Consider the following 25,327-nt stretch of genomic DNA (forward strand, 5'->3'; position numbering starts at 1 on the left):
GTTTGGACCAGAGGTGGCAGCAGGGCGGAGGGAGTACTGGTGGGAAGTGGCCTCCCTGGGAATATTCCCATTGCCTTTGCATCAGAGAGGAGTGGACCTGCTGAGGAATCCCGGGCATGAACAGCCTAACTGGCCAGTCCCAAATCATGCTCCATCACCCACGGGGACTTTGAGAGCTGTTGCTCCTCGTGCCTCAGTCTCTCCCGTTGTACGACAGGCATAGCTACCTCATCAGAACACTCCATTTCAGTGAGTTCAGGCAAGTGTTTAGGGTGTTTTTCCTTTCTTTATGTGATGCAGGATGTCAAGCGCAGGGCCTCACACATGCAGAGCAAGCTCTGAATCACTGAGCTGCACCAGCTGGGGCTAACAGGGCAGGTGCACTTTGAGGACTGTGCATACTGATTTCCGTAAAAATGTACTCATCTCCATTTCCATGAATGCACTCTTGTACAGTCCCATACCTCTGTCCTTCTGTCCGTCCACCAGGCAGGCTGCGCTGTCTGGTCTGTCATGGTCAGGTGTCTGTGATCTGGGATTCCGGATCCCAGCTCTTTTTTGTCTGGGCTTTAGCCCAGGTACTGGCTGCCTGGCGTGGGGGACTCCCGGGGCACACACTCACTCCCCTTAACTCCTGCTAGCGTCAGCGGGCCACTTACCTGAACCCCCATGACGAGGGCAAGCAATGGTTCTTCCAGGACAGGTTGTGGGGCTGGATGTGCTGCTTGTCTGGGAATCCCTCTCTGTCATCCATGACTAAAGGAGAGCTGAGCTGGGTTCAGTGTTCTTGGATAGAAGGTTTTCTTCAGTGAGAACTGTGGAACTTTGTGTGCTCTCGCCCGGCCTGGGAGGCTTTCTCTGGGAAGCCTCTCCTGAGAGCGTTGGGGTGCTCTTGTGTGCTAGCCATCTTTTCTCCTACAGCTGTCTGAGCTTTGGTTATGACACATCTAGGGTAGACAGGGTTGAGTCGAATCTGAGTGGTGACTTGGAGCCTCCTCACATCTGGATATGTGTGTTTGGGAGATTTTCTGTTATTCCTTTTTGTTTTCCGTGTATTTGTGGTCCTGGAGTTTGAACTCAGGGCCTTGTGTTTTGCTCGGCAGGCATTCTACCACTTGGGCCAGGCCTCAGCCCTTTTGCTTTACTCTAGCTTTCAGAGAAGGTTGTGTGCTGTTCCCCAGTCTGCCCTTGCATTACAGTCCATCTGTTCTACCATCCGGGAGGATTACAGGATTTGCTAACTTGCTTTTCTTTACATTCTTTTCTTTCTTCCCTTCCTCTTTCCTTTCTAAGGTCAGCTTGGGCTGACCTTAGATATCAAGCCTCTCATCTCTGCTTCCAGAATTGCTGGGATTATAGGTATGAGCCACCACACCTGGACATATTATTTCTTTTATCAGTTTGGCATTTTCAAGTCCTTCTGTGAGCCCTGATAATGCACATATTTGCCTTTATAATAATATCCCAAAGTTTCTGGAGGCTTCTTTGTTTCTTTTTATTTTTGGTTCCCCAACTGTGTTTTCAAATAGCCAGTCTTTGAGCTCAGTGATTCTTTCTTCTGTTTGATCTACACTCCTTTTGATTCCTTCAAAAACAAAAACAAACAACTTTTCCCTGAACTTTTTTGTTAAAAGGAGGTTCAGAAATTCTGCAGTATAGCAAAATGAGCTCTTGAGCTCTTGATGCTGAGCCACATTCTCATGACAAAGATAAATACTAGAGCTTTCTCTCTGATAGGAAAGGCAGTGGGCAGAGGAACAGAAAAACATTTAAGTTTTAAATGAGTGAGAAGGCAGGGTGCAGTGGCTCATGTCTATAATCCTAGCCAGTTGGGAGGTAGAAATTGGAAGGATCACAGTTTGAGGCCGGCCCAGGCAAAAAAGTAGTGAGACCTCACCTCAACAAATAAGCCAGACACAGCTCAGGCCCGGGACCTCAGCTGGGCAGGAAGTAGCAGTAGAAAGATGGTGGTTCAAGCAGAAGAAACCCAAGACCTTGTCTGAAAGCGCACGAAAGCCAAAGAACTGGAAAGTGGCTCAGGTGCTAATGCACCTGCCCTGTGGACACAAGGCCCTGAGTTCAAACTCCAGTATTTCCAGAAGAATTACAACTAGGATAAAACGAATGTGAAGCCAGTATGTAGTTTGTACTATTTCAATTTAAGCAACCCCTTTTGCCTCCTGGTGCTTTTATAACTTGGACCACTTTTCAAGAGGTTGATGGCCCTGATTCTTAATCCCAACACACACAGGCACCCAGATTTACATTGTGAGGACAGTGGGCGTTGACACTTTTTTCTTCTTTGTTATTTCCTTTTCTCCCCTTGAAAACACATGACCCTTTTTGCTCAGGTCCTAGTCTACCCTTCCTCTTGTTGGAGAACATTTGTTTGGTGATTGGACAGTGAATTTGCGTAGAGCTTGGGATGCGCTCTGTGGTTCTCCACGGTGGCATGTCTGGGCACAGGCCGCCTGTGTATCGATCCTTTCTTCACGCGGGACAGATGCCCTGCATAGAGCCATGGCCCGCTCCCGCTAGCGCGGGCTGCTCCCCCAAGCCCACTTGGCACCATGGGAAAGGTGGGGCTGGCACCGCCCTCCGTGGGTGAGTGGCAGCCAACTGGGCTCAGGGAGGGTGACCACTGTGTGGCCGCTGCCTTGGTCTCCTCCAGCCAGCCAGGCTTTTGAGTGAGGACAGGAAACTGAGCAAGTTTATGAGGCATATTATTATCTCCTTGGTGCTGTTTTTGCCGTAATGTTCCTCTGTTAAGATGATGGTCTGCTGCTTCACTGTCTCAGGGTGTGGTCCACTTATCCCTGGTGATTTCCGTCAGAAAGAGTTGGCGGCAGTCTAAGTTTATAAAATGAAGCCAACACTTCAGTTTGATCTGGTTCCTACTATTACTTAAATTTTAACAGAATGCTGGGCTGGCTGTTTTTTCTAGAGACTCACATAAGAACTTGCCAGGGAGGTCAGTTCCGTAAGCTCAGATAACACCACCACTTCCTGTAGAGGAAGGGGCGGAGCTGAAAGGAGGGCCTGCCCAGGAAGCCCTGCTTAGGGTGGGGAGCTGGTCATGGAGATGGGTCTGGCCCAGCCAACACCTGTTGACAGCTGACTGCCGAGTCTGTAAAGGTTTTCATGAGCATGCAGTTGTGTGACTAACATTGGCAATAGCTAACATGTACGTGTTTTTTATACAAACAGCACTAGCTTAAGTGAGTACAATGCAGTTTGCTTATTTCGACAGTATTTACTGATACTTACCAACTGTGTCCATGTTTGTACGTCACTGAACTCGATAAAGAACTTAGTATGTTAAACCAAAGCTCATCTCAATTTCTGAATGATGTGGATCCACAATCTGTGTTTATTTTCTTAGCTATGTAATTAAATAGTGTGAACCAGTTTGTGTTTGTGAGTGTCAGATCCTAAACCGTTTTGCTAAATGTCTGGGAGTCACTGCCTTGAAAAACTGGCAGAATTGATTCGCAGGCAGCCCTGACGTGGCTGTGACATTCCGTCCTTCGGACCTGGACACCACCCTGCCATGTCGCTGGGGATGTCACCCACCGCGTCCAACAACCGTCACCGCCCCGCGGCCTTCTGCAGTGGTCGCTGGGCAGGAGTCTCATCTGCAAGTGGAGGACCCATATTTCATGTACACAGACAATGTAACCCTGCCACGCACACAGTAGGTACCCAGCCCATTAGTTAAGTGCATAGATTTGGCCAACTGCCAGGGGAAATGTGGGATTCGTCTGTACTAAACGCTGCAGACTTTTTTCCTTGCTTGCTTTCAAAAAGATACCATGAAACCACTATTTACATAGCATATATATTGTGTTGTATGTCATTATACATCATCCAGAGATGGTGTAAAGTTCATGGCGGGGTGGGGGGCGGTGAGCAGACCCCTGTCACTCCATATCAGGAGCATGAGCATCCTCATTTCTGCGATGAGGCTGTCCACTGGCACCCCTTCGTGTGTAGGAGACTGCCCTGGAGGAAAAGCTGCCGGCTCAGGACGCGTGGAATTCCCCATTCCAGAATCACTCTTGACTTCTGCACTGCCTGTGCAGTGGGTGTGAGTGCCCATAGCTAGGAACTGTGTTGGCGTACGCTGTCACAGAAACTACCATGGGGCGCATGGGCCTGCAACCAAGGCTAGATCTTCCTGTACACTCTTTACCTAGAACACGGCAGACTCCCTGGAATGCCAGCTTCTGGTAGACTCTCTACCTTTCAGAACACCTCAGATTGCACTTGTATCACTTAAATTAAGCACTTCTTATGGGCCCTTTTTGGCTTGAGAGGTTGGCTTAGCTTGTACCTTTCTTTCTTGGAGGCAGGCAGGTTACAGCAGGCATTCAGAGCACATAATGACTGAAACACAGCCCGGACCACAGGCTTGCCTGAGATCTCCACAGATAACGCGTGGAAATTTAAAATTTCACTTTTAAAATCTCTCTTATTACTTTTTCTACCACACCTGACCAAAATCACATGTAATGAATCTGCCGGGAGGAGAGATTGTGCACACTGTGCACACGTGTATACACATGCACGCATATACACACTTATTAATGATTTGCCGTCGGCCAGTTCTGCCTCCTTACCGCTCCTGTGAAAGGTCAGGACAGTTCTGTTTGGTTTTCAATGATGGCTGAGAGTTGCTTTTATTGACATCATCGAGGTCCTTAAAAGGGACCTGCTTTTGTTGTAAGTTCTGTTGGGCATATGCTATCACGCTGTGAAAAGTAAAGTCTTTATTTCCTGATTGCTTTTGTTTTTTTTCTTTACCATGTGGGCTTTCTCAGAGCTAATTTATCTTCAAGTAGACATATGCTTTAGGTCTGTGCTTGTTAATTTACCTTGGAAAAATTAGGTCATCATCAAATCTGGCAATGTGGCTTATAATTTTGGCCAAATGGTCTAATTAAAAGCTTCCCCTAGATTTAAAAAAAAAAAAAAAGGAAAAAGTGCTTAGTATCAGTAATGTTTTTGTTTTCCCCTTTGTGTATATGTAGGTATGTGTGATTTTTCATGTTGAATTAAGTCTGTTCTCTGCCTGCTGATGCTCTGCCTCCTTCCTTCTGCAGCCTCGAAGTCTGTGGTAAGCAGTATGCTGCGGGACCCCTCTCAGATTCCAGATGGAGTCCTGGCAAATCAGGTTTATCAGGTATTAATCATGGCTGTCCATTCTCGGTGGCAGTGCTGCTGTCTGCCTAGCAGGGTAAAGGATTTTAAACCTCATTTAATTACTGTCATCATAAACCATCACTGAGGTCAGGGTGCACCGTAAATGGCAATGCAGTATTTGCAAGAAGAGCATTGCACTTTTTAATAGCTTGCTTTTATAGTAAATAGAAAGCATGTAATTTTTGTTTTCTATGATTAAATGTGTATAGTCTTCTGATCACTTCCTTTTTGGGGGTGGGGTTGTGGAGGGAAAAAACTAATAACTGCTTTTAGGATGGTAGTTTTTGTGGTACGCCTCCCCCTCGCCCCCCACCACACACCCCCCTTCTCTTTCTTTGTCTGCAGTGCATTGTGAATGACTGCTGTTACGGACCACTGGTGGACTGCATCAAACAGTATCCTTCCCATAAAATTTTAGGTGTTCAGCTGACGGCTCAGACTCGGTGGAGATGGGTCTAGCTTCAACCTGACATGAAGTTCTGCTTCACAAAACACATCTCATACTCTTCCATTTTACATCCAATCAGCTGGAGGGGCACGGCAGACCATTCTTCTTTACAGCCTAGGAAAACCCAGACAGGCTCTGGGAAGGTGTGCACGCACACACTGGTTGCAATTGGATTGGCTTTCACTGAGGCTGAAGGTACAGGGGTGCAGAGGACTTGAAATGTAACTGTTCCCATGACCGTCTTTAGAAACTATAACCAAGTTCCATAGGAAACAAGCCCGATTCCATCAAGAGTTGCAGAATACATTGGGGGCCTGGAGTTAAAAAGTGATGTTCACTCAGATGCCTCCTGAGCCGATCACGTTTTAAAGGGCAGTAGAGTCTCACTGCTTTTATGCCAGTTACAGTCTGAGCAGTCATTGGGATCTCTAATAAGCATTTTCATGGAAACTGGGCTAATTTTTCCCTTGGATATGATTTTAAGGCTGCAAAAGCAGATACCCAGTCATTGTTCATTAAAAGCATTGGGATTCCTGAAGAGTTACATTTACTTCTTAAAATAGGATTGGGTGATACTGCTTGATAGAACAGACATTATTAATTATTTAATAGTGTTGTGGCAACAGTGGGAATGTTGACTAGAACTCCCATTTCAGTGATAATGAGCAGTTTCTCACAGTGATAGGCCTGAGGCCAGTGCCTTTTCACACACACACACACACACACACACACACACACACACACACGTGCGCACTCTCACACACACGCACTCACACACTCACACTCACACACACTCACACACACTCTCCTTCCCGGCTAGGTTTTGTTGGTGTGGATGGTACTGTAGCCTGTTGTGTAACTCAGTGCTTACCAGCCAAGATTTTTTTGGACATTCTGTGAGTTAAATGTGTGTATTACACATGCATATATACATCTCTCTGTGTTATTTCTTATATTCTTCCTGTTTCACAAAGGCTTCAATTCAGATTTAAATTTTTTATTTATTTATTTATTTTTTTGCCAGGCACTGGAGGCTCACACCTGTAATCCTAGCTACTTGGGAGGCTGAAGATCTGAGGATCTCGGTTCAAATCTAGCTGAGGCAGGAAAGTCTGTGAGACTCTTATCTCCAATTAACCACTAGAAAACTGGTAGTAGTGCTGTGGCTCAAGCAATAGAGTGGTAGCCTTGAGCTGAAGAGCTGAGGGACAGCACCCAGGCCCAGAGTTCAAACCCCCCACGACCGACAAAAACAAAACCAAAAAAGAAAACTTTTTGAGGCAGAGACTTCCTATGTAGCCTAGGTTGGCCTGGAACTCTTAGTCTGTCTGCCTCTCAAGTGCTGGGATTATAGACGAGTACTACCACACCTGCCTCAAAACTTTTAATATGAAAAATATTTGAAAATGATCTTTTAACAGTGCCTTCTTGCAAAAATATTCAGTACTTGTGATATAGCCATACCTACACACACACATTTTATCTCTGTTTCCCTAACCTAGTTTAAATTAATAAAAACATGGCATTGTCACAAGCTTGCCTTTTACTATGCTAGAGTGAAGCTGCACTTGTATTTTCAGTTGAAAATGAATGCCAGTGTGAAAAACTGTGGGTGTGCCACCCCCTGTTGCTGCGGTGATAAGAGTTTAGCACACTCACTGAACGGCAAACACCATCTCAGTGCCGGGAGCTGAGTTACATGTTAATTTTAAAGCACATAAGATAGTTAAAAATCAATGTAAAGTTAAGGTTTTAAAAGCACAATGTCTTTTGAAGGATTGCATATTGATTTTAAATATAACTATCTAATTATATATGCACAGGCTACAGTATGAAGTCAACGGCTTTGTAAATGCCAGGGGGGCTATTTTTCAGTAATAGTTGAGTTGCTTACGGGAAACTAGATTGTTGGATTGTTGGCTAAGAAATGGCTTCTGAGGTTATTTACAAGTTTTGCCTATGGTCACGGCTTATGTCAGTAATAGATATTCTTACAGACTCTAATGTCTGCTTATGGGGCATTTTAAGTTCTGTGTGGAGTATTTCCTTTTTTTTTGGCCAACATGTAACATGTACCTTCCTCTTCTAGCTGCCAGTAGAGTTTAATGTAGTCCATGGTTGCAGTTGATAAAAGGATGCATCTCTATAAATTACATTCACCAAAAGACTAGATTATAATTTTTGCCAGTAAAGAGACTGCTTTTGTAAGCTTTATTTTCTACACCTTACATATATGTTTATATATCAAAGCATAATCAAGAAGTATATCTTCCCCAAACTTCAAATTGGTGGTTGTTTTTATCATGAAGAATAAAACAGACTAGAATGTGTATAGAGAAACTGATTTTATCTTTGCATTGAAGCAGTAGCTGTTTCGTGGAACAGAAATATGCTTACAAAGATGTCTCTCTGATAAAAACAATAGGAATTACTTTATTTTACCCTGAAGAAAATGTACTGGCTTCCCGTGTGAGTGAACATGCACCTCCGTTCATTGCAGTAGCTGCATTGTTTCCACCAGTGTGAACTGTCCCCTGTGGGCGTTTGTGTGCATACTGGTGGAGAGATTCCACACACAGCACAGGACTGACAGAACTCTGACATGGTGCTCTCTGCTGTCTGGTGTCTGCTGTGTATACTCCTGCACCACAGGTGAGAAACCCATGCTTCACCTTCCCAAAGTGAGGCTGTAGGGCCTTGCCATTAGTCAGGGGTCCGCTCAGAGAAGCAAAGCACCATAATGGGTTGATTGAGAAAGCATCCGGGGCTGTGGGTTTCATTTCTGAACCATCAGTAACCTCAGTTTCGTGATTCAACATTTTAGATGTAAATAATTTACAACAATGAAAGTGAGAGCGCATTTGTGTGGATTAGGAGTAAATAATTTAGCTCTAAAATACGGGATGCCCCAAGAAGCGAGAGACCACCAAGGGGTCTTCATCAGATGTTCTTGATGGGTTCTGCATGAAACTTTGCACATATGTCTATTGGTACACTATTCACAGTAGTAAGTTATGGAAACAGACCAGGTGCTGTACAATAGAGTAGATCCAAAAAATATGTTACCTATGCACAGCCATTAGGAAGAATCATATTATGCCATTTGCAGGGAAATGATAGACCTAAAACAAATCACGTTTAGTGAGGCAAGCTAGCTCAGAGAGACACACACTGCATTTTTTTCTCTCATAGATGGAAGCTGAATCTAAAATACCCTGGGACATGAAATACTGTACAGGTCTCTATAGATGCTCACACACAGTGAGACCAAAGGAGGAACACAAAGGTACAATGCCTATGTGCCTCCAATCATATAAAATTATATATCAAAATGAACTCCAAGAAATAGAAACAAGATGCTTTTTCTTTGTTGTCTTTTTGTCTTGGGTGCTTGTTTATCTGTCTTTAGAAGGGTCAGGAGGGACACAGAAATGGAGGGGCAAACCAGACACCATGCCTCACACCTGTAATCCTAGCTGAGATCTGAAGATTGAGGTTCAAAGTCAGCCTGAACAGGAAGATCCATGAGACTCACCTTCATTTCTCCACTAGAAAATGGGAAGTGGTGCTGTGGCTTAAAGTGGTAGAGCATTAGTCTTGAGCATAAAAGCTCAGGGGCAGCACTCAGGCCTCGAGTTTAAGCCCCATGACCTACAAACAAAAGAAATGGAGGGACAGAAGGTGAACAAACGCAGCAGTGGTCCTTACTAGACACTGTTGAAGATGAACTATACAACTTGTGGATGGGGATGGGAGAGAGTGAAGGAAGAGGTGACACTGTCCAAAATGAAATGGACTTCTTACCTGACATCACCTTTACAATAACAATAAGAAATTGTAAAAAAAAAAAAAAAATCCATTGCTTCAGTTAAACAAGGGGGTGAATGTAGAAATCTCATTGCTCCCAAATACAGGCTGCAGGGGGAAGTAGTTGTAATTGTCATGATTTGCCCATTGTCTCTTGAAGTAGAGATCTGATACTAGCATTTCCTGAGGGTCTATTTCTGCCTTTGGTTCCTTCCTTAATGCAACTGCCCAGTGCCATCGGTCATGAGCACGAAGTCCTGTTGAGAGATTTGCTTCTGGAGAGAAACCTGTCCTTCCTCGGTAAGTGTGGCTCAGACCCTTGCCCGCCCGGACCAGCTCGAGCACCCGGCATGTATGTTAACGCCTGCACCTGCAGTTACTGCTTACTGAAGGAGGAGATTTAGAACCAAGCAGGAGCTGCGGGGCTTGCTCTATGCGCAATACATGCACAGGCTGGCGATTAATAGTTTATTGAATAAGTGGCTAAAAAAAGGCTTTAATATCTGCTGCAGTATTACTTTTGGTGTCATGAGATATTAACCATAATCTAGGCCTTATGAGGGGAAGAAGCAAATATTGCCTATAAAATGTTTAATATTTGTAAAAGAGTGGCTAGAAAAATTCGTGTCAGGTATGCTACTCTTGTGTATACTTGAAGACAAAATAATTAAATTTTTTGTATTTCTTTTTTTCTCATTCTTTTAAATTTTATTTTATTGTACAGATACTGTACAGAGGGGTTACAGTCCCGTGAGTAAGGCAATGAGTCCATTACTTGTCAGTCAACCATTGTTGCCCCTTCCCTTGTTGTTGTCCCTCTATCCCTTCCCTCCCCCACCTCCCACATCCCTACCCCATCCCCCTCCCCCCCAAGCTGTAAAGTTTGTTTCCAATATACTGTCCTGTGGGTATCCTTGTTGCAGTGGGACATCCTGTGTCCTTTTTTCAGCCTTTTGTTACCCCCCCTCCCCTCCCCAGATTAGACAAATGTATATACAAGATGTGAGGTATCAAAATCGAGTGACAACGTGTCTGGAGATTACAAATGAAAGCTCCAAGGGCACAGGTGTCACACTGACCATGAAGGCCATCCTCACCCTGCGACCACAGATTGCTCGTCCCCATTCAGAAAGTGGTGCTTTGTAGAGGAGCCCGTGAGCCATGCGGCTACCACACAGAGTACCACAGATATCCAAGGGCCTGCAGAGGGTAAAGGAAAAGCAGACTTCTATTCCAAAATTGACAACAAATTGGCCAGGGAAAGTTCCATATGTGGTCTCGCGTCAGGAAAAGGAGTATGTTAGAGTATGTACTGCAGTCTTTTTTTTTTTTTTTTTTTTTTGGGTCCGGTCATGGGGCCTGAACTCTGGGCCTGGGCGCTGTCCCTCAGCTCTTCAGCTCCAGGCTAGCGCTCTACCACTGGAGCCACAGCGCCACTTCCAGCTTTTTTCTTTTTGCTTATGTGGTGCTGAGGAATCGAACCCAGGGCCTCATGCATGCAAGGCAAGCGCTCTACCACTTGAGCCATAGCGCCACTTCTGGCTTTTTTCTTTTTGCTTATGTGGTTCTGAGGATTCGAACCCAGGGCCTCGGGCATGCAAGGCAAGCGCTCTACCACTGAGCCACCTTCCCAGGCCCCTGCAGTCATCTGTCTTGAGTCCTATGCTCCCTGTTTTTATTAACAAACGAGTGAATGGAGTTAGATGTGGTGTAAGGCTGTTGATACTTTGGAACTCAGATATCATAAATATTCTCTAATAGGGGTAAAAAAGGTGATACATTAATAGTGTGTTCTCCAATGACTGAGTTAGTTAACTTTAAGCATATGGATGCAAAACATTGTTTCCATAAGAGCAACTTGGAAAAAGAGCCTATGGAAAAATGTGAGTCAAGAGGATCAAATTGGTTTTTAAAAATAGAGCTTTATAAAATGGGCAGTTGCTCACAACTAGTGGTAAGGGTGCTTGATGTATTTCAGGAATGGAGAGCTCTGATAGGTTATTACATTCACGATCACACTGGGCTCTCCACTAATGGCCAGGATGGGCACGGTTGTGTTTTCAGAGCTGCCTGCTGGTACTGCCTTGGTACCATCTGCCTGCGTGAGGTCAGTCCAGCCCTCCAGCCCATTTCTTTGTTCAGCTTAACTTCACTGCCTCTGTCACGAAGACTAGCAGCCCCATGGAAGTGATAGCAGAGGGCCTAAGCATGGCCTACACTTAGCTCTAGGTCTTTGCTTACCAGAATCAAGTGTGTGAGATGGATTCTCCAGGGCTAGCAAAGGCAACCTGACAGTGTGGTCAGGGCTCTTTCTACTTGGATGCTACTCAAGACAGATGTGAAACTGAAAGCGACAGGTCCCACGTGCTCCTCTGTGCTCTGGGCTATAGAGCTAACTATTTTATGGATACATGCTCCAAACTGTATTAACTGAGTTCTAAAATCAATTGAGTTCTGGGAGGTTTAGCCAACTTCGTACAGCCCCAGTCCTATTTTGAAGTATTTCCTCATCAGCATACAGAAAGTTGATAGTGTAGTCTCAGCCTATTAAGTGTTTTCATGTAGTACTAAGCCAACAGTCCTGTTAAAACATGAGAATTCAAAGCCCTGTGTGAAAATAGTTATGGAGGGGTAGTTCTTTTACCTTGGAAATAACTCTTCTAATGATTCATTAACTTTCCACAATTATTAATTAGCTAATTAGTGCTAGGCCACTTTAAATGCATTCTCATTTCATATCTACAAATGGGAAAATGCTGGTGTGTAAACAGAGTGCTCACATGTACACACATTGAATTTTCTTTGAGACATGAAAACCTGTTTTACTTTTTTTTTTTTTTTTTGTCAGTTGTGGGGCTTGAACTCAGCCTGGGATCTGTCCCTGCGCTCTTCAGCTCAAGGCAAGTGCTCTACTGCTTAAGCCACAGCACCACTTCTGGTTTTCTAGTGGTTTTATTGGAGCTAAGAGTGTCTCATGGACTTTCCTGCTTGGGCTGGCTTTGAACCGCGATCCTCAGATCTCAGTCTCCTGAGTAGTTAGGATTATAGGAGTGAGCCACCAGCACCTGGCACCTGTTTTACTTTTGAGTCTCTGGTGACCTTTAATCTGAACTACTTCCCTAAAGCAAGTATTTTTATGGAGTCTTGTTTAGGTATCAATCCATTTAAACATACAGATTATAACTTCCTTTCTTTCCTTTTGTCAATTGTGGGGCTTGAACTCTGGGCCTGGGTGCTGTCCCTCAGCTCTTCAGCTCAAGGCTAGTGCTCTACCACTTGAGCCACAGAGCCACTTCTTGTTTTCTGGTGGATCATTGGAGATAAGAATCTCATAGACTTTCCTGCCTGGACTGGCTTTGAACCGTGATCCTCAGATCTCAGTCTCTTGAGTAGCTAGGATTACAGATGTGAGCAACTGGTACAGGGCTCACGCACACACTATAGTCACACGCTGATGAGTGCAGTGTGCAGGTCTCATGCACACACTGTAGTCACACGCTGTTCAGGCAGGATTCACGCACTCACTGTAGGAAAGAAAAACAAGTTCTTGTGACTGCATTCGAGGTGACAGTAATTAATCTGATTATAAACACCCATGGAACTGTCACACACCCATGGAACTGTCACACATTGTGACTTAGACCTGTAATCCCAGCATCTCTGAAAGTGGAGGTCACTTGTGGCTAGGGAAGAAGTTAGTGACAGTCCCCCATATCAGCAAGCAAGCTAGGGGTGGTGGCTCACACTTGTGATCCCATCTACCAGAGGTACAGGTAGGAGAATCGCAGCCCAGGGCAGCTCTAAGCAAAAGCATAAGACCCTACCTAAAGTTAAGACAAAAAGGGCTAGAGGTGTGGCCGACGTGGTGGAATGCAGCCCTGTGGTCTCTTTCCAGTACCATCAAAACAGACCCTGACCTCCCACGCCCAGCCCTGGGTGCTGTCGCCAGGTCTGCTGCCGTGGGAGGCTGGATCCCTGTGGCAGGCGCTCACCTCCAGCACCTTCCTCGAGAACATGGAGGCCCGCGAGCACAGGGGCACGCACCACGCTGTGCTTCACCGGGGAGGGCGCCCACTGAAGGGTGACCTGTCTGCTCTGCGGTGGGGGCCTGGGTGTCTGCTCTGCTCCCCTTCCCCAGCACCTTTGCCACCACGCCTGTGGGATGCGCGCTTTGAGCTCTTAACTTTTTAAGTGCTTGCTGTAGGCAGACACCATTCAAGGTTTAAGAACATTTTCAAACATGGAAAGTTCCAGGGAGATTTAAATATGTGTATATGTCAGTGTGTCAGTAGTTACTCCAAGGGTAGTTACTTTAGAGTCCACCTTTATTGGTCAGCTACCAGGAGATGTCAGAGCCTTGGGCCCAGGCTGGCTGAATTCACCAATGGCTCTGCACGGCAACATTGTGTCTGCTGCTGAATTACTTCTTCCCCTGTGTATCACTCAAGTGCTAAATTGAATCCCCTGCTCGGCTTGCCTCTTTCCTCCCCTCTTTTTTCCTCATTTGGGGTTTGTGGGAGTTTGAGAGCTGCGGAGAGGACTGCAGTGCAGAGGCCGGACAGTGATACTGCTCTCACCTTTGGGATAAACATGAAACAGAAGACCAAACGCTCGCCCTGCCTGGACTTTCATTAATGACTTCCACAGCCACTGTCTGGGGCAAATCCTTGTTAAGTTTGGCTTAGAAAGGATGGCTGTGGAGGAATTCTTTCCAGCCAATGTTTTCCTGTTAGGAGATGCTAACCATCATCTTGAGTGACGCCCGAGCGGCAGTCTCTCCATCCCAGCCTTCGCTCTTCCGCACGTTTCCCACAGGTGCTCGTCCAACATTCCTGCGTTGCTCGGAGGGACTCCGGGAGGCTGTGCTCTGAACAGCAGGCCGGCTTCGTGCCGTAAGGAATGAGGGTCTTTGCTGGAAGGTTCCATGGGCCCTTGCTTCTTTATCCCCACCTACAGCGAGAACTCTGGGCTGGGAGGTGATGTCCACTTCAGGTGAATGGGTAGCCGGAGCAGATAGACACCGAATGCTAAGATGGTCTCTGTGCGATGTTAGTGGAGAGACTAGAAATGAAGCGAGCTGGCATAGATTGGGGGCCAGAGATCTCTGAGTGTCTCATGCAGAACCAGCCGTTTGCATTCCTGTCTAAAATAAGAGAAATTGAACTGTGATACTAGGCAGGGGAATGGGGAACTGGGGCTGTGAAGGAATTTCAGGATAGGAGACCACTGCCTGCTCCCCTTCATCCAGTATTCTCATGCACGCTTTTCCCTAGACACAGGGCTGAGCCAGACACGCAGTGCTTTCTGGAAGATGAGATGTCCATGGATCACCAACGGCTCGTTTCCACCTTGTGTGTTCCTTGTAGTCTGTCTGCCGCTGGCTCCATGGCTCCCACTGCCACGGGAGGTCGTTCGTGTCTGTTCACCTGCAGCCTTGCTCACCACGCCGTGCTTTGCAGCTACTTTGGTTGTAAATGACAGACCAGAGTTGTTTACACACACATGCACACACACACACACACACACACACACACACATGCACGCATGCTGATAGAGGAGGAAAAGAGAGATTGAGAACTGATGGACCTGGATACGTATCTGGAATCCAGGGAACAAAGCAAGGCCGTTGGTGGCTCTCTGTCTCCTTGGACATGCACCTTTCTGTGCCGGTTTATCCTCAGGAAACATGGATGATCACTGGCAGTTGCTGGTCTGGTAATTCTGTACAGTTGGACACCCCGGGGAAATTTGGGCCTCTTTTTGCTGTGATAGCTGTGGACCGCAGAAAGGTCCGTCCGTGATCAGCCAGCCAACCCCCGGCCGGGCGGCCGGGGTCGTGACTTCACGGTGCAAGGTGGCGCGGCAGTGCCGGGCGCGGCAGCAGGCTTGTCCTCGCGGGGTCAGGCCCTGGGCGGAGGGACTGCGCGGCTGGCGTGTTCACAGCCGCAGGTGCCCACGGGCTGCCCTTGCTCTGTGTCACAGAGTGCTCACTGTGCCTCTCTGTGAGGACACTGGCTCTCAGCGTTGGCTGGCCCCACAGAAAGACCACGTGACTGCGTGGAGCCAGCCGGGGCTGACCAAGGCTCACACCAAACGCTCCTCTAAAGTCCGGATTCGGAAAAGGCTCTAATGACTGTCTGAGGCCCTTGGGTTTTGTTGCTTTGTTCTGTTTTGTTTTTAGAAGAACTTGGCCTCAGGCCTTGAATCACAGCTCATGCCCTCCCAGTAAGTAGCCTGTCTTGTTTTGAGCCTTCTTATTCTATGAAGAGTGTGTGTGTGTGTGTGTGTGTGTGTGTGTGTGTGTGTGTGACCTTTTATTCGAGCATTAAATCTAAAGGACGTAGAATGATTGAAGTACAAGTTTTACTTTTTTGATGCATCTGTCCCCTGTCCCTGCCGCCACCAGGCAGCAGGGACCAACTAAGCTACCTCACATCTTTTTACTCTGCTCCAGCTTCTTGACCTCCATTTGTTTCCTGTCTTTAGAGCACTTCAGATTTCCTTGGTATTGTCCCCTAAAGACATAAGAAGAGGCCAAGGTCAGAGCAGTCAGTTGTGGTCCTTATTAGTGGCTTTGATAAGAGGCTTTGGGGGAAGAGGTTGAAACTAATGGCTGTAATGAAATTTGGGGTTCTGTAAAGATTTCATTTATGTGCGCCTTGTCTCCATTCGGCACGTGTCTGTCCCGTGTACCCTGGTGCAGGTTGTACCTCACGGCCTCCTCTCGTACTGATTGCCTAAGTAGAAAACACAGTGAAACTTACTCTTAAGAACCTAAGACAACGAGAAGCAAAAGTCCTAGATCTAAATACTAAATCAGGCCAAGTTTGGGGGAAAATAGAATGCAAACAAAATGCTGGGGTAGAAAAGATACATTAGTTTTAACTGGGGCTCAAACATAGCTATTGCCATCCCTCAATTTAGTAAAGATACACAGGGTGCTGAAAGGGACGTTTTAAATCTTACACACAGAGTATCGGGAAACTTGACAGATTTGTAGATGAAAAACACATCAGACTTAACATTTCATTTTTCAGAAACTGTGACCTGGGACTTTGCATAGATTCTCTGGAATATTGGTATTTCTTAAATTTAAAGCTTTAAATAAAACAGAACAACAAAAAATCTTTTCTTAGTAGTCTTCACACTCCCTGTGATTCTTAAGTATATGTTAACTACTTTCAGATGTGTTTTATTCTGTGACTCAAAATCACCCCTTTATTTAAAAAAAAAAAGAAATTGTGTAATTAGTACTTAATTGCTTTTGGCTATTTTAGGTATTTGGAGGAGAGGGTAATTCACAGGCTAGAGAAATTGAATGTTCACAGTGTTCCTTATGCATATATAATTCTAAAATTACCCTTAAAGCCAGCCCCCAATGCCTCAACCTATAATCCTAGCTATTCAGGAGGCTGAGATCTGAGGATTGTAGTTCAAAGCCAGCTCTGGCAGGAAAGTCTATGAGACTCTTATCTCCACTTAATCATCTAAAAGTCCAAATTGGAGCTGTGGTTCAAGTAAGTCGCATCTGGCCTTGAGCAAAAACGTTCACCATATATGCCCTGAGTTCAAGGACTGGGACAGAAAACAAAATTCAAAAGATAGGCCTGATAACTTAAAAATAAAGACCTGGGTGTTGTACACACACACACACACACACACACACACACACACACACACACACACACACAAAAGTAGGCCTGATAACTTAAAAATAAAGACCTGGGTGTTTTACACACACACACACACACACACACACACACACACACACACACACACACACGAAAAAAGAATAGGTGTTTGGGATGTAGAGGTTGATTTCAGGGTGAACATTAATGTTCCTTATCCCTTTGTAACTAATTTTCTCACTCTACATGATCTTTTTTTCTTGAATAAAAATAGCTCATTGAAATACCTGGTTCCTACTTGGGAAATCAAAGAATCATAAGGAAACTAGTCTGTTCAAATATGTTTGACATACCATAGGAACCTGTGTGAAAGATGAGACTAAGAAGTAAAACTGTGCACAGGACCATAGCCACTGAAGGAACAGGAGAGCTGAGAATCCTGCCACCCAGTAAGAACGGGCGTACAGGCCCCTCACTTTCCAAATGAGACCAAAGATTAAGAAATAACAACAGGAATGATTGAGTGAAACCTTGAATTTGGGGCCATCTCTTCCCAGGGAGTTAAGTCACGAAGTAAGATTATTGTCCGTCTAGGTAGGCTTTGTAGGAAACACGAATATTCTTTAAGGTACGCTTGTATTTTATTCAGGTGTCCATTTCGAGTACTAAATATGGGCAGGGCATGTGCGAGGGGAAGAGTGCAGCAGCGGATGGGACATTACAGTTAGAACTGACCTCAGAGCCCCGGCCCAGGGAGAGGCTGCGTCAGACACAGCGTCACGACAGCAGAGAGCCCAGGCCGGGGCTGGGCAGATGGGATAGGCCGATGAACACAGCCCAGGTCAGAACTGGACGCGTGACCGGTCAACCAAACAGGCCTGGCGGTTAGGACGGTCGTTCTTAATAGTGAAACACCTTTCAAGAAACATGCTACAAAGGGTAGAAACCAGGCCAGATAGGTACAGCGGGCCTTGAATTCTCTACTAGTGGGTGCCCAGTGTTGGGAGCATTTCCTGGGGCCCATAACGGGTGAGCAAGGCTACCTACTCATCGGTGCTCCTTCTTGGACTGGCATTCTTTCCTCTGAACTTGGCCAGGTGGTTTCCTCCTCTTCCTTAGGAAATGTAGGGTGAGAGAAACAATGTGAAAATGAGACTGCAGGTCAGGAAATGCAGGTTTACTGAGGGGAGGGTGCTTCGGGAATTTGGGGTAACTTGGCTGTAAGAACTTGGGTGATGACAGATGTGGCACGCTGTCCTTCGGGTGCAGCTATAGTTGAACCAACCTCAAACCGACAAAGTAGATGGGAAAGAGATTAAGGGGTGTATGTGTGAGGGTGTAGACAGACAAACTATCTACCAGTGGTATTTTGAAGATGTCCACAAGAAGATGAAAACTTTTCTTCACTCAGTGTTTTATGATCAGGTTTGAGGACTTGGGTTTTTAAATTTGCACAGTAAGTAACTCAAGCAGTTCCAATTCTAACTGTTGTAATTGTAATTCTGGTGCTATGTATAGGAATGTGTGTCTGCTTTTAAAGGGATTTGCTGTATGCATTTGGATTGCTTGGTGACCTTTGAAATTTTGTTTTGAGCTGCTGTCAGAAGTATAATCAGTTTTTTTTAGCATCTGCAAAGACTGAACAAACTAGAATAGTTTTAATAAAATATTAATTCATCTCTTTTAATGTCACCTCAGCTTTTAAATGTGCTCATCACCACTAAAACACCACTCAGGGCACCTGAGTTGGCTTTAATAAAAACCTTTTCATTAAACATGCTGATTATGGTCTGAATACAATTGAAGGTAGAAAAATTCTATTCTTATTCTTCTATAGGCCTAGTTTCCAAATCCTCCTGTGTTAAAATAATTTGTGCTGGGTGTCAGTGGCTCAAGCCTGTAATCCTAAATACTCAGGAGGCTGAGATCTGAGGATCATGGTTCAAAGCCAGCCCAGGCAGGAAAGTCCGTGAGACTCTTATCTTCAGTTAACCACCAGAAAACCCAGAAGCAGCACTGTGGCTCACGTGATAGAGTGCTCACCTTGAGCTGAAGAACTCAGGTACAGCGCCCAGACCCAGAGTTCAAGCCCCATGACTGACCAAAAAAAAAAAAGGAAAGAAAAAAGAAAATTGTATTATTGTATTTCATTATCTCACCCGTTAGCTTGGAATGTTTTTAGATGCCAGCAGGAACGTTGTTCCAAAATCTAGCATTAATCCTTCAGTATCTGGATATTGATTTTTAACAGACTTCAGCATAAATAGGTACATTTTGTGTCTTGTTCATAAAAGGTTGTTCACGTTTAAAAATGCTGACTTTCCAGGGTGTACACAGACGTGTTCTAAAGCAGAGTTTCTGAACATTGCCCATGTAACCACTGTCTTGGGCTGACAAATGGATTGGAAATGAGCTACCCAACACAAGGGATGGGCCATTAATTCTAATCACAGGTGATGCGGGCAGGCGAATGGCTGTGCCACACAAGAGGGCCACACGGCCTTCCCTGTTATGTGACTGGGCCATTAGTTGAGGCTGGGTGAAGACAGAAAGCTGTGTCTGGAATTGGATGACCAGGTCACTCCAGACTCCCACGGAGAGCCCCCACTTCTTTAATGCTGCTACAGGTCAAGGACAGCATTTAGGAGGTACTGGAGGATATTTTTTTCCTTCTTTTATCAAGCAAGTTTTTCCAACTTGGTCAAGCTTTCTGTTTTTGTGCTCCCTTTCCTTCCAAATGATTCATTGATGTTTACAAACGATGGAGAAATTGAACCATCCTAGGGAAAAACAATCTTTTTAGACGTGTATGCTTTTCAGAATTCCACATTGTACAGCTGTACATATGCATAGCTGTACAGCCTAATAAATGCCAGAAGCAGTAGCATACCAAAGGACTTAATTTTCTGTGGTGTTTTCATTGTCCTGTCCTTTCCTTGTATACAGAGATAGTTTAACTAATTGAAACTAAACTTGGTTAATTGCCTTAGTGAAAGCATTTATTTCATAATTGTATAGACCTGTGTTTGTGACTTACTAGAAATTGTCAGTGTTGGCTGGTAACAATGAAAAATTTTAAGAATATGGGAGTAGAATCCTTTCTTTCAATCAGTAAGCTTATTTCTTTATTTTGAGTATTTTCAATTACAAAAAAAGATAGCTAATGACAGCTTGGAATAATGATGTTTATAATAAATACAAAAAATGCAAAGGGGACAAAAAGCATTTTTGTGACTATGCTTCAGGTTTGAGAGGAAAATTCATTTATTCTGACACAGCATTGCATGCATAAGAAAGCTATGTGAGACTGCATTAGTAATTTTTACACATATTTAAGAAAGAAAAGCAATTATGTTGCTGTCTTGTTAATGGAACACTGTTGTAAGTAATGGTGTTTGTTCTTCCCGTAGATGAAGATCAGCTCCGTGCAAAGGGTTATGACAAAACGCCAGACTTTATTTTACAAGTACCAGTTGGTAAGTCCTCACTCTCTGGTACTCATTTGTTTATAGAGAAAATCAGAATTTTTTCCCATTCTTTTAAAAAATGTGTTAATATTAGAAAATGTTATCAGAGTTGATTAGCTTTATGAAATTTTAGCCAAAAGGCGAAATAGTTGGAAAAGATTATCTTTAGAAATAGCAGAAAATTACAGGCTCAGATGAAATCTGTGCCCAACAAACTTCTGCATATAGTCGAGCAATGAACATGCCCTGCTAAGACATTTCGGCTGCCATTTTCAACCCGTTTCTCTGAGTTTTGAGTTTTTTATGGATAGCCAGACTCACGCTGGTCGGCTTGACGTGTCTCCTGTCATTCCAAGGCAGTGTCTCTCAGAAGAAAGAGCACCTGGGAGGACGTGGTGGAAATAAGAGGATGTGATGAGCGCTTGGGTTTTCCTGTGCTGAACATACACATGGGTTGTTTCCTAACTGCATCCCTACTTAGTGCCCACTCCTCCTCCTTGGTGGGAGGTGTAGAGGCCTGTGTCAGCTCAGAATTTCCCATCTTCCCTTTCCCTGGGGTACATTAGTAATGCTCTGTCCCCTAGCTGTAGAAGGACACATCATTCACTGGATTGAAAGCAAAGCCTCATTTGGTGATGAATGCAGCCACCACGCCTACCTGCATGACCAGTTCTGGAGCTACTGGAACAGGTAAGGCCTTACCATTTTTCTTAGAAGATAAACGATACTGAGCTGAAATGTCATTAGCAAAATAGTACTTTGTTTGGATGGTAAAAATGCTAGTCACTTTCTTTTCTCCTGGTAAATAGAGAAACTGGATGCATGTATTCATTTCAGATCATTTAAACATCTCTACTTTTGTCATGTTGCTCCATTTTTTAAAACTAAAAAAAAAAATCTCTGCATGAGTTCAAATTAGTTTATCTTCTGTTTCCTGTTCCCAGTACATTAGTATATTATAGTATATTATCTTTAAAATACGGTTAACAAGGTTTAATGCATATTACGATATATACACTGGACTTTTTGGTGTGGAACTTAGGTTCACTCTCTGACTATAGAAAGTAGTTACCCCCAGTGCTCTGAGGAACACATCCATACCATATAAAGGATGGAATGACATACTTCAGAGCAGTGTGAACCCGGTTTCCTCCCTCCCACTTCCTGCCAACACTCCTGGAGCAACGGCAACCTCGGCAATTAGGAAAGCTAGTTCTGTCAACTACACCTCCCTGCTTTCCTGCCTAGAAGAGGCTACCTCATTCTCATTTTGCAGATACCCAGCCCTCGGGGGAGGAAACTGCTTTCTGCGGGCTCTGGGGCCTCTTCTCGCCACACTGTGCTGTGCCATTCCCAGATTCCCAGCATATCCCCAGTGCCATTCACAGTGCAGCTGTTGAAACACTGGTAGATTTCCTGTCCTTGCTGGAAACAGGAGGTGGGTCAAATGATAAACTTCCTAGATGAGTTGTGGTCCTCCATTACTATCCCCAAACAAGATAGCGGTAAAAACACTGAGATTGTCAGGAGACAGTAGCATCTGTGAGCCATTACCCTGTCCTAGAGAAAAAAAGACAAGAACAGTGGCAGGTTAGGAATTTGTCATTGTGTTGTAAGTCAGCCTTCTAAACGGCCTGCGGACCTGGCCTGTAGCGGCTGTGCTAAACTAAGCCTACTGTTTGCCATGGTAACAATGACCGTGACAAAATGCTGAACGTAATGGCTTTCTTGATTTTCTTGTGTAATTGCGCGTCGCATCCAAGCTTTACTTTACAGGGATGGAGGAGGAAAGTGCAAAATGTTTTAGAAATCAATGCTGCTTCAGCGTTTCCTGTGTTTTATTCAGCCATTATTCAAATTAGCAGTAATGTGGCAAATTGAATTTTAGATTTTTAGCAATTTTATGATGAGTTTGAAACGGTAAAGAAAGCATCATTGTTGATGGCATAGGGTGAGCAGTGGCAAGGAAGTTAAGCTGCCTAGGTTTAGGTCACTAAAGAACTTTTAAAAAATCAGTAGACTAAATTGTTCATTCATGAAGACTACCTTCCTTTATTTGGTCCCTGTCAAGTCTTTTCTGAAGACCAAGTGTAATTTGAATTCCAAGCAGTAGTGCTTACTTTAAAATTCCAGAATTACATCTTTATTTTCACACAACAAAACTGTGGAGTGCCTAGCACAAACCGTTCCAAAGCATTATTAAATAATCTCGTCACCTGTGTGATAAACCTGTGATTACTGACGTGGCTGGAGGGGTGTCTGAACAGTAGATAATTTAATGCTGTTGCCTGTGGGTGGGGTTTTAATAGGATTATGTTGCATTCTACGTTTTCCAATATAATCTTTTACTTAGACTACTGTTGACTTACATACTCTGAATACTCTGAACGCTTTCTTTGAATGAATGCCAGCTAAGTGGGTATAATCCATTTATGGCGTATTTTGTGATAAGGGGAAGTCTTTCTTGGTTTTAAATGATGGGATTGTTGTGGGAGGAAATGCCTACCTAGAAGTTACTGATGAACCCAGGTATCTGCAGAAAAGCTAAAGCATTATCTAAGTACCTGCCTTCAAGATGGACCGCCAAGATAGACCTGCAGGCTCAAAATAATAATACAGGGCTGGGAGGGTGGCTCAGTGGCAGAGTGCTTGCCTCCCAGGCATGAGACCCTGGGTTCGATTCCTTAGCCACCACATCAGCAGAAAAAGCTGGAAATGGCGCTGTGGCTCAAGTGGTAGAGTGCTAGCCTTGAACTGAAGAGTTGAGAGACAACGCCCAGGCCCAGAGTTCAGGCCCCACAACTGACAATAATAATAATAATAATAATAATAATAATAATAATAATAATAATAATAATAATAATAATAATGAGTGCAGATTACCTGAACTTTCAAGCAAAACATTAAGCTTGCATGTGCATTCTGCATCTCCTTTGATATATGGAAGCTTTCAGTCAGTCCCACATTATTGTCCATTTTGTTTAAAAGCCATCTGCTGTTTCCTTGGCCTTAATTTTGGGAAGATTTAATTCCCAAAAAAGCAAATGGTGGCCAAAAGCAAGGCAAGAGTCTGAGGTCCCGACATGGTGTATACCTTCGGACAGATGGCGCTGGGGACGCGCCGGTCGCCCTGTGTGGGCCTCACTCCCTGGATGGGGCTTGTGTGCACGGCGTTGCGAAGGAAGCAACTAAGGAAGCCACGCTGTGTGTCTTCCAGAGCCGCTTCTTGTGGGCTGGTAGGATGGGAGGAGAGGGCTCTGAGGAAATGCGGTCTTGATCGTATTAATGCACTACCGAAAAGACCCAGAGCCGAGGTTCAGCTATCAGATTTTTGGACATGTGGCTCCAGAGAGTCTCCTCTCCTACAAGCAATGCTAAGCTAATACCTCTGCCACAAGAATTGATTTCACTTCATTTCTTACCTCTTAAGTATTTTTTAAAGATCAGTTATTTACTCGATGGTCTACTGATGGCTGTTTCTGGTCTGTTAGAACTCGAGAGAAGAGGCATTTAGAATGGGCTGAGAAGCAGACTCGAGGAAGGTTTTTTCCAGAGGATGGCCAAAGTTTTTTCCTGTGTTAAGATACTTTCAGGAAGCCTGCAATTAGCCAAATCACAGATTTTCAGTTATTTCAGTCCTGTTAAAAACAAGGCTGGTCGCATCTGTCTTAAGTCAGAGTAATGTGCCTCAGCTAGATGCTCTTGCAAACCTTCAATTACAGCAGCCTCTGAAGCACTGCTGCTACATCCTAACAAGTAGCAGCAGCAGCAAGAGATAGATTGACTAATAATTAGCAAATGCACTGAGGGGACTCCTGTAAAGGTAAAATATAATAATTTACTTTTCCATTTTTGAAAGTGGAGTTGTTTGCAAGATAACTGACATCCCATCATCCCAGCTACTGGACACTGTTATTAGCTGGCATAACCTCCAGATATTCAATGAGGAGGCAGGAAGCATTCTCTTTGTATTCAGTACTTTAAAAAAATGCTCTCTCATAATAAAATAGCATTTTTTGTCAGTGTCTGGAATATATATGACGAAGCACTCGTATTTTGTCTCATCACTCAGGGTTTCTAATGATGACTCTCCATCCAAAACTCAACAAAAATAGAAATACTGTCTTAGGTGTTTGGATCAAGGTCTCTAATCATGAAATGGTTCTGGGATGAGAGTAATGGATAACCTAAAGCTAAAATCCTCTTTGGCCCCTGAAGCTTAGGTGGCCGCGGCACGCGGTGGGGCAGGAAGAGCCATGTGTTCTCTCGACGTAAAGCGTATAGCTGGAGAATCTGCGCGAAAGCTGCCAAGCACACTCGCCACCCAGCATGATCATACTTGAATTCTTGGATTTGAAAACCATAGTCAGATCGATTGTTGTGGTTCTCGGAGTATTCGTTCAGATGACCCTTATTTTCCTTAATAAGTATCCCAGAGCCCAGGGAAACGAGGTAAAGGAGGCATCAGGGCCAAGAACAGGCTGGGCCGGGCTGCCCCGTGCTCTCTGGCAGTGCTGCGGGGTGGAAGGAGAGAGGAAGCCTGGTGTGGATAGAGCTCAGTCTGCCCTCGGCTCCACACATGCCCCCGTGTCTTGCTCACTTCTGAGCAACATGTGGTGCTGAGTATCGCTCAGGAACCTCCGGGGCTCTGGGGGTGGACAGCCCATGGCCTTAGTGTGCCTGCGCATTCCCTCTCACACATGCGCAACAGGAATTTGAGTCACAAATAGAATTCGAATGTCTCATGCTCTTCTCATACATAAGAAGTCTGTATA

The 25,327-nt window shown here is 44.7% G+C and overlaps 1 protein-coding gene across 12 annotated transcripts in view; it reads left to right on the forward strand.

The window, feature by feature from the left end:
- The window catches only part of Cdin1 (CDAN1 interacting nuclease 1), a 207,743-nt gene that overhangs the window by 65,753 nt on the left and 116,663 nt on the right, over nucleotides 1-25,327 (forward strand). For 11 of the 12 annotated variants that reach the window (XM_070005746.1, XM_070005747.1, XM_070005751.1 and 8 more), the window contains 5 exons: nucleotides 5,103-5,182; nucleotides 5,548-5,597; nucleotides 9,690-9,757; nucleotides 20,496-20,561; nucleotides 21,137-21,242. In XM_070005746.1, coding sequence (XP_069861847.1) covers nucleotides 5,103-5,182; nucleotides 5,548-5,597; nucleotides 9,690-9,757; nucleotides 20,496-20,561; nucleotides 21,137-21,242 — 370 coding nt within the window. Of the gene's footprint in view, nucleotides 1-5,102; nucleotides 5,183-5,547; nucleotides 5,598-9,689; nucleotides 9,758-20,495; nucleotides 20,562-21,136; nucleotides 21,243-21,828; nucleotides 21,991-25,327 lie in introns of all 12 variants that reach the window. The other variant, XM_070005742.1, reaches the window with a different exon arrangement.

The sequence above is a fragment of the Dipodomys merriami genome, unplaced genomic scaffold (genome assembly GCF_024711535.1).
Source record: "Dipodomys merriami isolate MVZ:Mamm:240054 unplaced genomic scaffold, mDipMer1.0.p SCAF_69, whole genome shotgun sequence".
NCBI classification, from domain to species: Eukaryota; Metazoa; Chordata; class Mammalia; order Rodentia; family Heteromyidae; genus Dipodomys; species Dipodomys merriami.